We start from the raw sequence: 14302 nt of genomic DNA, 5'->3' as shown, positions 1-14302 counted from the left end.
AAAATATTACGATCTGTCCGCACTGTGTGGGGTGAGTGCGAAGGGCTTCAAGTTGAGGATCAGTCCTTTAAAACTTTTTACCTGGTATAGGAACCGACCTAGTATAATGTGGAAAGCAGCCACACTTATTTACCTGTACACAATAAAGCAAGTAGCTACACTTATGCACAAGGCAAAGAAGAATATTCTACACACATAACCAGCAGCTCGAAGCGAAGGAATTCTTTCACATTCACATATGTAGTCAGCAGATAAGAGCAGAAGCTGGTACTCACACATACACATGCATATAGCTAGAAGAAAAACATAAACTACAGATATACTAAATAAGCAAGGCATGAGATACACCTGTTCTAGAAGGCATGTTCGTGAAAGGTCTAGAGCTTAGGAGAAATGGGCGAACGAGGTAACCGAGAGTATAAAAGCCGCGCAAGCGGAGTAGTCAGTAATCAGTTGGATTTAAACACGCTATTAAAGTAGTATTATTGTGAAGTACTACTCCCAAAGTAGTCTAAATAAAGATCATTTTCCAATATTGAATACTTTAGTTATTTATTCGACAGTTCAGCGATTCGAACGTTAGCAGAAGGTGCATAGTAATCAAATATTCCCACAATTCATGACAATAATATTCCTCCATCCGGCAGCCATTAAGGGCATTCATAATGAACAGTGCGCATAGTTAGGTCCATAAGAAGCGCTTTCACCCTAGGTTGACTAACTTTTTCAGGAACTCACTCGTTTTGTGCTTTGTTTTATGTAAATAATTTCAGAAAACTTTGAACAACTTTTTTCTGCAGTCGAACTTCATGCGTAGTCTACATTAAATTGATTGCGGCAATTTTAAATTTGCAAATGAAAGAAGCTCGTCTTCTAAAGAAACATACTTAAACCAAATTGGTGGCAAAAATTGTCATTATCATGCTGAATAAATAAAATAAATTGCTATTGCTGTTGTTAATTATTATTGTACATACCCACTTCATTCGTCTGCTCATTTATGATCGCATTCGTTGCCTCTTCTTTATCTTTATTGTCGACAACTGATATCGTTGCGATTATCGCCTGTTTTTGTTTTTGTTGTTGTTGATGTTGTTCATTTGATTCCTGCTGCGTACTGCTCGTTGCTTGCGCTAGCGAAACGCTCGCAGTGGTAAGCAGGACGCATAAACCAAGACATATCGTAACAAAACTAAATTTGTTGCGATCGGTAATCATTGCTGTCAGGGGATCTGCAATGGAATAGATTTTAAAATTATTCATAAATTTAGATAAGTCGAATTAGCTGTGAGATATTTTGTAATTAGTTGAGTGCGTACTAAATTTATAGTCATTTATCTTAATAGTTGTGGCCCAATGAATTTAAGGAGTTAAAATAAATTGATATTTACTGAATATGTGGATCGAATAAATTGGTTGAAATAGAGAGCCAAAAAAAGAAAAGGATATTATTTATTTGTAGCAGCTCTTAGTAAGTGAGCATCTCATTATCAAATTGTCATCGTTTAGATCTACTATGCTCAGTTTTGTTTAGCTATGAGATGTTAGGGCTTAACCGAATTCCACAGCACAATACTGTTGGGCTGCTTCCACTTGAGGTTTTATGTTCGGCCTTCGGAAATTATGCTGAGCGAAGACTGCCAACCCCTTAATCGAATTTGTTATGCATACTATAAGATGATTTGCAGCCAGGGAGAATATTCTGCTATACATGAACGAGGCCGCCTTTGGAGTAAGGGAAGCCTTACCACAGTAAGGGGGGCTGCTGTGGCGGACGGTTCTTTAAGAGCACGCGCCTCATCAGACAGGTATGGCCAAGATGAATTGTGTAAAATATACTTAATAAGAATGATAAAAAGCACGAATAGAGCCCTATAAATAGAGATTTCGACCCGCAGAGCGACGATCACGATAATAAATTACCTTGGTGGGGAATCGGTGATGTTGACTTGCACGCATAAGCAGAGAGAGGTAAGAACGGAACGTAATAGAGAAGGGAAGACAACACTATTGTAGCACAAGGCAGCGCTAAAGATTGTCAAGTGCTTTGGAGCCGCGTTTGATAACCGATGTACGAGTGGATTGTGGAGGTAATAAAGAAACTCCAACTTACTGAAAGATATTAGGCATATCATAGCACACAGAGGAGGGACAGCACACGGAGTAGAGTCAGCAGACAGAGGAGGGTCACCACTACATCCTCCTAGTCAACAAGAAAGCACTGGTGCACCCGCCGCCATTGTAACTTCGGGCCATGGCCAGCGAATAAATTCGAATTTTGTTTACCAATTGATCCTTTATTTTTGTGTAATAGAAACAGAGAGGTACATGCAAACTACGATTCGCAGACAGTTGCGGCCGCCGCCACTTAGACATCGATTCACCGATCCACCGGCTCTTTTCTCTATTCGGTATACCATTGCTTCATCGGCCCTTTTGATTATCGACGAATAGGTAATCGATCCACGGCTTTTTTTATATAGATTCGCACATTTATCGATTATTCAACATCGCCTTACAGTTCGCAGATTTCCCCACCATCTTCTTCTTGTAGCAGTAAAGACACTCCCAAGGTTTTGGGATCTCGATGGCTTTTTTCCGCATATTGATATTTTATTAAGCCCGACCAACTGGGGAACGACTTGAAATGACTACGTCGAAAATTCTAGGTCTTCTCGTCACCTCCTTTCTAAATTTCTGTATACAAATTTTTTTTTTTTAAATACTTTGTGCAATTTACTTCCGAGGAGATTTAGGCCGAGCTTCTTTTCCCTTTTGCGTCGTGCTCCCTTTAGTACTTCCTAAAAATTTGCGAAAAGCTTTTCATGGCAGAAATACACTCCGAGTGTCGGCCAAATCACTGCCGGGGGGCGATCCCACTTAGAACAACTTTTTTCTAATAGAATAATTTTTCATGTTGATTTGCCCGGGACTTGAATCCTGTACCTACGGTGTAGTAAGCGGAGCAGGCTACCATCACACCACGGAGGCCGCCATAGGTGAGACTGACAATTGGATTGGTAAAGCTAGAAATTGCGCTGCACAGCCCCTTAAATCGCCAACCACCTTGTCTGATATAGCTTTTTACCTGTAAAACCACCGTTCACCAATCCCATCGAACTATTACCCACCTGTAACCTCCAACCAGTCACATATTCTGCCGTCATAGATCCCACAGATCGGTTCGACACCATTTAGTTGCCCAGCCAGTCACTTTTTATCGTCTCCACCGTCGACGATGTCAACCTCACATTACGGTTATGATTCAAACTGCTGGTTTATCTATGTTCAAGTATGACTTTTGACCAGGATCGATTTGAGATTATTGGGCCTCTGGAGCGGGTGATGAGTGGGAATGCCTAGCACGAAACTGACAACTGTTTAAAAGCGTATAAGCCTAAAAAATTTCAGAGCTTCCAAAAACATATATCATAATTAGGAGGCCTTTGATCCGCGGCCCATTCGGCCCACCCCTTTCTTCGGCCCTGCTTGTGACGCATGATGTGCTCCGCTGCCCGTGTCTTTTCTTATCGATAATGTACCGACATACAAATGAACATATACATACACATCTTTGAGCAATTCTTGGCAGGACCAACATGTATGACAACTTTATTAAAATTTATTACGATATCTAGAGAGTTGCCAACGAAGAAGATGAGATATTGCAGGGAAAGGTTGACAATAAAAATAAAAGGCGGCGTCTGATATGGGGGTCGAATAGCATACATACTCCTACATACATATAGCTGACCTCAGTAAATAATTGCTTATGGCAGTCAAACAGGGAAATGGACAGTCAAATAGTCTGCCACACACGTTTATTCAAAAGATGCGTATCTCATTTTGATTTTCTCGTTTATTGCGATAAATTGCAAGTAAATATTATAATCAGCTGTGTAGCAGGCATGCAAGCACTTTGTTGTAGTTATTGTTGTCGTTGCTGACGAAGATGCTGGGAAAGAAGATAAAGAAGCGCCAAAAAAGTGCTCACTTCGAAAACAGAAAAAACCGAAAAAAAATTGCGAATTTGACTTAAAAGCCACCGCAAGCTCCGTCGTAATGAAAAGTATTGTTGCAAATTGCTGAAGATCATCGTTGGTGGTGGCGTACGTGGTAATGGACAACTTTTTCGGTTGTCTCTGTTTTTGATTTTTATTTTTATTTTCATTAAAGCTTTGATATTATACAGCGAACCATTTATGTTGCGTCATTAAGTAGCTACACGTTTTCATTACGATACAATGCGAATCAAAAGAAAATTTGAATTGCTTTCTGACATTAACTGACATATTAAAGTACAAGGCACTGTATGGAAAATAATCACGGAGAAGCAATCAGCTGTTGGGATAACAACTCCTGGTACTGAATTCGCCTTGTTACGATAACATAGCACATCGGTACCTTCTACACTCAATAACATAACGAGCGCATTACAATAAACAGAAAAACCGTAGAACTTTTTATTACTTGCTCAATACCCCATTTCCAGTCTAAATGAAAAAACGACACTCGTAAAGTTCGATGTTTAAACATACAGGCGTACGTCTAGAAAACTTATATTTCAAGTTGCCCAGGTATTCCAATAAAAACACAATTTGACAACAAAAAATTTTTTTGAGAAGAGCTTTATCGGCTCCTTATTGGTAACAACCGATACCGACAGGTTGTTGTTTTATTATCGGCTTATTATCGATAGCGAATTATTATCGTCGAGTCGTCGGCTTGTTATCGCCCTTTCATCGGCTTGTAATTGGTTTCTTATCGGCTTGCTATCGATGGGTCACAAATTTGTCATTGCTTTTATATTGGAGTTTTATCGGTGTCTGTTTCATAAGAAACCGATGAGTCGTCGATAACATGTCAATAATACGCAGATAACAAATTGGTAACACCCCGATAAGAAATTGATAAATTTTCAGTAGCGAATCGAAAACTTTTTGGTAAAAAGCTGATAACTTTTCGATAACAAATTGGTAATATTCCGATACCAAATCGATAACTTGTTGATGGTATGGATAACTTCTCAACCAATAATAAATAAGTTTTCGATAACGCACCAATAAATTTTTGATAAAAAAATCGATAACTTTTCGATAGCTTATCGATAACATATCGATAAATAAACGTTAAAATTTCGATAATAAATCGATAACTTGTCGATAAAGAAACCAATAACGGTTATTTGACTATCCCGCATTTACAATTCACTATTCTTATTTCCATATGACTCCAAGTTTCATTTAACCCTTTCCCATGTAAAAGTAACTGTTCTCATATCGAAATAATGCCTTTTTCTCATTTACAGTTTTGAATGGTTTAAGCTTATCGTTAGCTTAAAGTGAAAATGTCCTAAGTCACTTTTTACGAATTTTACAGGAGACGAAAAAAACTGAATAATTTTTGAAATAACCTTTTTTTTCAAAACTGAGGATACCTTAGTTGCAATACTTTTGAGTGTAAAAGCTTTGAAAAAGATAAATAAAAATCATGTATGCTAACCCAGCAGCTATTTTATGACTTAGCACAATTTCCCCACTCAAAACAAATTTTTTCTCCTGACTTAGCACTTTTTACTCAATATGTTTCCCCATCACTCCTCCCCTTTAGGGATTGAAATATAACATTAAAACCATATATTTGACAAAAAATACTATTTATTTGTCAAACTAATTCTGTTCTGATCTGGACTCTTTTGCCGGATGGTGCGCAGACAATAACTTATTTTTAAATTCAAACAAATGCTGTTTTGTGTCTTATTCCATAAAGAAAACTGCCACAAACTATACCTACAAACGAAATGCTAAATCTCTTAATATTTGTCAAGAGAGTAAAGACTTGGGTGTAATTTTTGACTCCAAACTCTCTTTTTCTAGTCACATTGACTTTGTTGTTTCAAAATTTGTTGCAACGGTTTGGTTCAGCAGACGTAACAGTGACTTTAAGGAGCCTATGACGTTGAAGGCATTTTATATATACTTGGTCAGAAGTGGTCTTGAATATTGCTCAATAATATGGTATCCTTTCTATGAATCTAACTCCTATAAAATTGAGAAAGTTCAAAAAATGTTTACAAAAATTGCTTTACGTATGCTTCAATGGCCAGACGGCCTCCCATCATATACCAGCAGTCACAAATTGCTTGGTCTTCAGGCTTTGCATGACAAAAGAACTTTTATCTCACTCATGCTTGCCTATAATGTAATAAACTTTAGCACGAATTGCACTGATTTATCTACTTTGTTCATTCCATATATTCCACTGCGTGATCTTCGGCATAATAGATTATTTATCGAAATAACTCATAAAACGAATTATGATATGAACGAACATATAACTAGGACTATACATCTAGCAAATCGAGTCAGTAAGTTTAAGCTTGAATTGTTTTCTATTTTTAGCTAGTCTCTAAGAAAGCATGTAGTTATCGACATGTAAGAATTGAAATTGATTATGGTCAGCGCAAAGCATTTATCAAACACCAAAAACATGTCTTAATTTGGTGAATCCAATTTCAAGGGGTTGTGTTCGCAACCCTCTCCATTGTCAACCTCACCTAACCGTGGCGAATCTTGTTTCATTAACGTGGCGACCCCAAGTTCCTCATGCAGCTAGGGGGTGGAGAGGGCGGTATGGCCTAGAAGGTTTAATGTGGTCATATAAATCGTTCCCGAGATGGTCAGACTAGTACCTTAATAGTGCTTTGTTACCGGAACGTACCGGATCTATATCCGGCAAAGGACCATCAAAGCCTTCGGGAGTGTCTTTATCGTTAATGCAACGACAACAACAAAGCATGTACTTTAGACGGAATGAATTAACCAAGTAAATAAAATGCGCGCACAAAGAAATGACTAGTAATTCAGATTGATATTATTGACAGGTTGACTTAGCACTTTTTTTTAACAGCTGACGACTTAGCACATTTACACAACATTGCACACAGCACCTAAAAATGAAAAATGAAAATATTTTTTTTTTGTGATAGGTGTATTTTGAATTCAGTTATAAAACTGCATTAAAATAAAAATTTTCAAAAAAAGTGACTTAGCACATTTTCACATTAAGCTAACGTTATATTATTAACATCATAAATGTGAACGTTTAGATGTTAAGAAGACTTTGTCTTTGTCATTCAATCACACCAGAACGACTGGATGGCATTTGTTTGAAAGTGGCTCCAATAGACCGGAAAAAGGATTCTCTAATAAATAGGTATAACGACATCTCTTCAGCCTACACCATTGATGTCTTGATGTATGTGTCATATACAAAACTGGAGGTCTAAGCAGTTTTAGAAAAGTGCTCGCCTTCCATTTAGGGTCTACTTCGTGCGCATTTCAGGATTCATCTATACTAAATACTGCGTAATCCTTTTAGGACGATTTCGAGATTGTTTTAAGAATCATATCGGAACTATTTCTGGAATGTATGTTTGTTTAATGGTGTGTTCAGTTTATACTTATATTTTTAAGAATTCATGAGTTTAACACCGGCTTATAATAATTGAATTTCAATTATTATGTTTTCTAAGAGAAACTGAAAAGAAAGAAACATTTACTGGCATATTGCGATGGAACCATTTCGAAAACCGCCAACGTAATCATCATCAGGCAATTTTGTAATGTTGTCAAAGGTTTCACCGGGATTCGAACCGTGAATCACATGGTGAAACTGCAGTTGCCTTTAACTACTAGGCTATCCTGCTGGTATTTGTTTTCATGCTTAATTCAGTTTTTCTCATTTCTACACTAACAACACAATTGAAACATTTTGTCTCTATATTAATTTGTGTGCCATGTAGATTTGTTTTTGTAAAGTTCTTCTTCGTTGCTAATGAGAAGCTTTTCGAGACTGTATCCGTTTCATTTCGAGACTATTTCAGCATAATTCCGGATAATCTTCTACACCAATTCAGGATTATGCTTGGATGATTTCACGATAGTTTCAGGGAAGATTTAGCAACTATTTTGTGATTATTTTTGGAACAATTTCGATATAAGTTTATGATTAGTTCGGGAATGTTTTCGAAATAACTTTAAAATCGTTTGGAAACCATTTCGGGCCTAATTTGATTACCTTCGGGATCAATTCGGGACTATTTCAGCATGACTTCAGGATTATTTTTGGAACCATTTCGTGGTTATTTTGAGATACTTTCAAAAATGTTTTCAAATTTTTCCTTGGAACTATTTCGGGTTAAGATGAAACGGCTCTGGGAGTGTTGGAAAGAAAAGTTCTTCGAAAGATTTATGGACCTCTACGCGTTGGCGATGGCGAGTACCAAAGAAGGTTTAACGATGAGCTGTAGGAGAGCTATACGCAGATATAAACATAGTCCAGCGAATTAAAACGCAGCAGCTGCGCTGGCTAGGCCATGTTATGCGAATGAAAGATGACACTCCGGCCCAGAAAGTGTTTATATCGGAACCCGGCAATGGAAGCAAAGGTAAAGGGCGGCTCCCACTCCTTTGGAAGGACGAGGTGGAAAACGTTTTAAACTCCCTTGGTGTGGCCAATTGGCGCCGGTTGGCAGAGAGAAGGAGCGACAGGCGCGCCTTGTTGGACAGCCATAACCGTTTAAACGGTTAAGCGACAATTAAGTAAGTATATCTGGTTAAAGTTTTTTGAGGTTAACTGGGTTATGTACGTACAGCATGCAACAACTTTATTGGCGCTCGGTCATACACAATTCGTGCACTTCATTTGTTTTACACAGGTGGGCTGTCGGTTGTCAAGTTATTTCAACGAACAATTCATTCTGTTTCCTGCTGTAGTTAAGGCGCTTTTTCTCTTTCTTCTTCTTGATTTTACCGTTTCTTTACTTATTGTCTCTTATGTTTTGGTTTTTGTTGATGCATGATTACAGTTTTTTTCTTCACCCACATTGCGTGTGGCATTATGCGAAATTGTGTGTGTTGCTGTGCAAATTCACTTATCAATATTTCAACCAATTTTTTTCCTTTGTTGTGCGTCCTCCTTTAGTTGAATTTTTAATCAAGATCAAGTGTGGTCCGTATATCCTTAGTGCAAGTGAGTACAACGACTCATGTAGCCGGCGCCATTCGACAATGCCAATGTCTGACTTGGTCGAAAACTTAAGTTTGTGCATTTGTTGTTGGAACCTGTAGGTACATTTTTTCGGATATTGTTTTTTGACTTGTCCACATTTGCAAGATGGCCATTACTTCACTACTTTTCACACTCTTCCCTTTCCTCTTCTTCCCTATCTTACGTTTATGCTTCCCATTTTTTTAACTTTATTCATACGTTTTTCCATTTCCTCTCTCTCTCTCTTCCATTCCCACTATCCCTCACCATCTTAAGCCCATCTTTTAATCTCTCCGAATTAAGACCTTTCCTGGTAAGGGATGCGGCCCAGCTCTCTCTTTCCAACAACTTATTTAGGCTTTCAATTGTCTTTGTCTCAGAATATTTCTACAGGGTACCTGCTTTACACCATGCCTTTGTACTTATAGCATCACACGCATCATCATTTTACTTCCTTTATATGAGGTCGGTTAAATGTTTGTCCGCTTTTAATACAAATCTTGCAACCGATTTTAAGTAACTTCTCATTGAAAGGAAAAAAATCCGTTAGGTGGCGCACGGATCGAAATAATTAGATAGGAATTTGAAAATTTTCAAACCAGTTCGCTGAGCTAGAGACTTGACATTTCAAACTTAATTAAGAGGTCGATGACAGCCGATGACACGATACAAAAAGATTTGTTAGGGGGCGCACGGGATGAGATATTTAGAAAAATCATCCGAAAGGGAGGGAATTTTGGGATTGATTTTTATATAAGTTCTCATTGAGCTACAAGCATAAAACTTCACAGATAGGTTAAGACGCCGTGACAAAGGAACAAAAGGAGAAAATAAAAATAAAATAAAAAATGTTAAGCACTTCCTTTATATAAATGGACAAAAATCAGCGAAAAATGTCTCCTTATATAAAGACATATTCTTGCTAAACTTGGAATTTTAAATTTTGACATAGAAATTGCAAAAATATTTATGAGAAGTAAAAATATAAAGGTGGAGCGCAATTGATTGACTAATAATATCTCCTTTCCTACCAACTTTCCAATCCAAGTAATGTGCGCTCCACTTTTATATTTTTACTTCTCATAAATATTTTTGCAATTTCTATGTCAAAATTTAAAAATCAAAGTTTAGAAAGAATATGTCTTTATATAAGGAGACATTTTTCGCTGATTTTTGTCCATTTATATAAAGGAAGTGCTTAAAATTTTTTTATTATTTTTTTTTTCTTTCAGTTGTAATTTTTCCTTACTGAAAGTGAAAACATTTCCTTTTCACCGAACGTTCCCCAAATTAATTTTGTCTGTGCTTTCCTGGTTCCATTTTGATCGCGATGGGAACTGGTAAAAACAAACTCATGGTTGTTGGGCGCCCAGCATGCAAGAGTTTGTATGTATGGTTGTATGTGTGTCTGACTTGGTGTTTTATGATTTATGTTCGCTTTGTGTGCTGGCACTTACAACATTGATACAAAGTTGTTGTTCTCTTGTTTTTGACTGCGGCTTTGACTCATTACAGATTTTGTGAGTTCTTGCTGTCAAGCCAACAATTAAAAAAAATCTTAAACACGCAAAAATTTTAAAATTTTAATTACAAGTATTTTATACTTTGTATTTATGTAGATTTATGTGCGAAGCTCATGCAATTTGCGGAGATAATAAATCCTGCGTTGAAGTAGTTAAAAATATTTTAATACGAATATTAAAATTTCACATACAGCCATACAAGAGCATACTTCGATATATACATGGATGAAGTGCGGTACTTTGTGGCAAATCTAGCAAGAAAGTAAGCGCCTATGTGAAAATTTTTACTAGATAATACCTTACTATTTTCCTCCAAATTATTTTTGTATTTTATTTACTGCCATGTAATTAATAGTTTCTCTAAAAATTATGCGTATTTGACTAGCTGTGGTTTAATGTGAAAATTTCGTACAGAGACCTTATACGAAAGACTTAGGATACGAACTTGTTTTAAGGCGAAAAATAAGAATTATGTAGAGATGGGAAAGGGGTAAATACCCAAATGGTAAATACTCGGTAAATTGGTTGTATATGGTCAAAATAAATACCCAAAGAAGGATAAAATAATCTTTTGGAAAATGAGGGAAACAATCACACAAATTCAATCCAAAATGTACCCATTTTGTCCTATATTGGTGGGTAGTTATCCATTACGCTATCGATTGAATTTGTTTTAATCTGTAATTCAGGGTTTTTCAGAAATATTTAGCCAATAACGCTTGCCGTTGCAAAAATTGTAAGTTTACCCAGTAAACATTTTAAGACAAAAAAGAGTCGGAAAAAATATCTAAATTGGAGCGTTTACAGTCTGTATTGTATTTCCTTTTTGTAATGGTCCTTCTATATGAGCCTATTAAATCATATCATTTGAGCCTAAATAAGAGTCCGACATAAGTTTAAAAGGTGTTTAAGCATCTCATATTATACTCTACTGGAATTCTCCGGCGTCATTTTTAACTCTAATAAACTCTGATTATCTGACACCTATATGGCCTATTTATTAGGCATATTGTTGATGTTGTTGTTGTTGTAGCGGTAAGGTTACTCCCCGAAGGCTTTGGGGAGTGTTATCGATGTGATGGTCCTTTGCCGGATACAGATCCGGTACGCTCCGGTAACACAGCACCATTAAGGTGCTAGCCCGAACATATCGGGAATGATTTATATCGCCACATTAAACCTTCAGGCCATCCCTCCCTCCCCACCGCTAAGTTCCATGAGCGCCGTGAGCATGTTTGAGGGGTAGCTTTGTTTGCGTAAATATGTGTACCCTATAAACATTCTCTTACAGTTCTGGAGTTCAATATGGTTCCGAAAAATATCAGCTTCAAAAATCACCTTAGAGCCTTTTATGACTCCAATTTGATGAAATTATGAGCAAGCGAAAAATATTAAAATCAGTAAACGAGGCAACTCCGGAATTAAACCTCAGAAATTTTTCTGTGACAATTTATTCTAAATAAATAATTAATTCAACTAATACTTATTTCATTTCTATCTTATCCTCATGGGAGTTTTATCACAACAATTTTCTCCCCTGTGTTTTCCGCTTCGGATATATGTCAAAAATTCTTCCTTAAAGCCCTGAAGTAGTGTCATTAAAATACTCAAAATTAGCAGTATATGACGCCAATAAGGCTCATATATGATATCGGAAGGAGGCCTGTAAAAGACTTATGTTAGAGGACAATTCGCTTCAGGCTCCTAAATGAGTTCATAACGAGTGCAAACAATCCAAAGTTTGGACTCCTTTCAGACTAATTGTTGTCTCCAAGTGTTTGCTGGGTTGATTGTTTAAAATCAAAACGAAAATTTTTTAATTTGAAATGACGTATAAATTTAATTGCTGAATTGTCATTCCAAACTCTAATTACAATTTTTTAAATACCCAAAAAAGATACAAAAAAGGAATATTCCGGGTATTTTCCTGGTATTTACCCATAAAAATGGTAAATACCCGGTAGAATCACAACTCTAGAAATATGTGCACAGTACGGAAGTCACCTTGTGGAGAATATCTTTAGTTGAAAACTGGTCTACTTCTAGTGCATTTGGAACTTTTACTGTTTCGCCCTCTATCTATTTTACATGCTTTCAGCTGGCAAATTTAGCTTGGCGATTTTCTTGGCGGGTTGGTTTATTAGCATTATTTCGATATTTTCGAAAAATTTTACGGCTTAAATCTAGTTTTTTTTTTTGGTAGTACTTTTTTGGTTCCCAATGGGACCGAAACTCTACATGTTACTTCCAGTATGATATTATCCCCTTTTGAGAAGGCGTACTCATTGTCGAAACTCCTTGCAGCTGATAGTCGTTCTTTGATGGATTGACCATTTTGCAAATGTACGTATGTATAACGTTTTCTTTTCTGAAAAAAATTGTTGCCTAAATAAATGGTAAAACCTTAATAGAGAGAACATAAATGGCTACCCTATGTATCAGCTGATTTTCGCAAACGCGCTGTCAATAATAATAAAAATTCATTAGCAATTATTGCTTCTTTTTCAATTTTCTTCGCTTAAAATTTGTGAAGTTACGAAAATAAATTGTCACGATCAGCTGGTTTAACAGAGTTACACTGCCACACCATCATTTTATGCAGGGTAAAAGTGTAACGCTTTTGCGTTGCGAGCAGGCAACAATTTTCATAAATGAACGAAATACCCCGTAAAGGCGTTACCTGCTTTTTAGAATAGAACAAAATATATTTACAACCCTTGCGCGGCGTACAGAAAGCGTAACAGTTTTTCCAGAAAAGAAAACGCTATTAAATATGAAACATAAAAGCTTAAACTGTCTATATTATAACTGGAGAAAATTCAGTTATTATCTAACTAGAACTTATTTGCCATCTTAGGTTCACTGCCGTCCTTAGCGAAAAGAGAGTAAAGGTCACTTACTGTCATTTACGATTTTCGATGCCAATATATTACTGACGACCGCCGTGGTGTGGCGATAGCCTGCTCCGTTTACCACTCCGAAGAACCTGAGGTTCCGGGCTAAGCAACATAAAAAATTAAGAAACAAGTTTTTTTTAAGCGGAATCGCCCATCAGCAGTGACTTGGCGAGCACTCCGAGTGTATTTTTGCCATGAAAAGTTTACATCTCATTGCTCCGAATTACGAGAACTAAAGAGACCGCATAGCTCTGAAGAGAATGCTTTATTTTAAACTTCTAGAGCTGAAGAGACAATGAACGCTCCTCGCAGTTGCGGTGAAACCACAGCCCTCGCGATTCGCTCAGTTGAGGTCCAACCCAGGGACAGGAGATGAGACCTGTATACAAGTATCAATGGTACTGTAATGATTTTTGGGGGGATTATTATACACCTTCTGCTAACGTTCGAATCGCTGAACTCTCGAATAAATAACCCCAATGTTCAGTATTGAAAAATTGTCTTTATTTATACTACATTGGGAGTAGTACTTCACAATTATACTTCAGTAATAGCGTGTTTAAATCAAACTGATTACTGATTCCTCAGCTTGCGCTGCTTTCATACTCTCGTTTACCTCGTTCGCCCATTTCTCCTTAGGTCTAGACGTTTCACGCAATGGTCTTCTAGGACAGTTGTATCTCATGCTTGGTTATTTAGCTATATACATGTATATCTGCAGTTTATGTTTTTCTTCTAACCATATGCGTGGATATGTGTGACTAATAACTTCTGCTCTTACCTGTCGGCTACATATGTGTATGTGAAATAATCTCTATGCACCAGGCTGCT

At 37.0% G+C, this 14302-nt stretch overlaps 2 protein-coding genes across 6 annotated transcripts in view; one reads left to right on the top strand and one right to left on the bottom strand.

The window, feature by feature from the left end:
* LOC137241276 (trans-1,2-dihydrobenzene-1,2-diol dehydrogenase-like) overlaps positions 1-14302 on the top strand; it is a 161977-nt gene that overhangs the window by 85651 nt on the left and 62024 nt on the right. The gene's annotated exons all lie outside the window — the stretch shown is intronic.
* LOC137241274 (uncharacterized) overlaps positions 1-14302 on the bottom strand; it is a 65542-nt gene that overhangs the window by 24413 nt on the left and 26827 nt on the right. For both annotated transcript variants that reach the window (XM_067768710.1, XM_067768709.1), the window contains exon 2: positions 978-1232. In XM_067768710.1, the coding sequence (XP_067624811.1) occupies positions 978-1218 (241 nt within the window). In that variant the 5' untranslated portion in view covers positions 1219-1232. The remainder of the gene's footprint in view (positions 1-977; positions 1233-14302) is intronic.

The sequence above is a fragment of the Eurosta solidaginis genome, chromosome 2 (assembly GCF_040869045.1).
Source record: "Eurosta solidaginis isolate ZX-2024a chromosome 2, ASM4086904v1, whole genome shotgun sequence".
NCBI classification, from domain to species: Eukaryota; Metazoa; Arthropoda; class Insecta; order Diptera; family Tephritidae; genus Eurosta; species Eurosta solidaginis.
The sequence above is the reverse complement of the archived record's forward strand: the minus strand, read 5'-3'. Positions and strand labels throughout refer to the sequence as shown.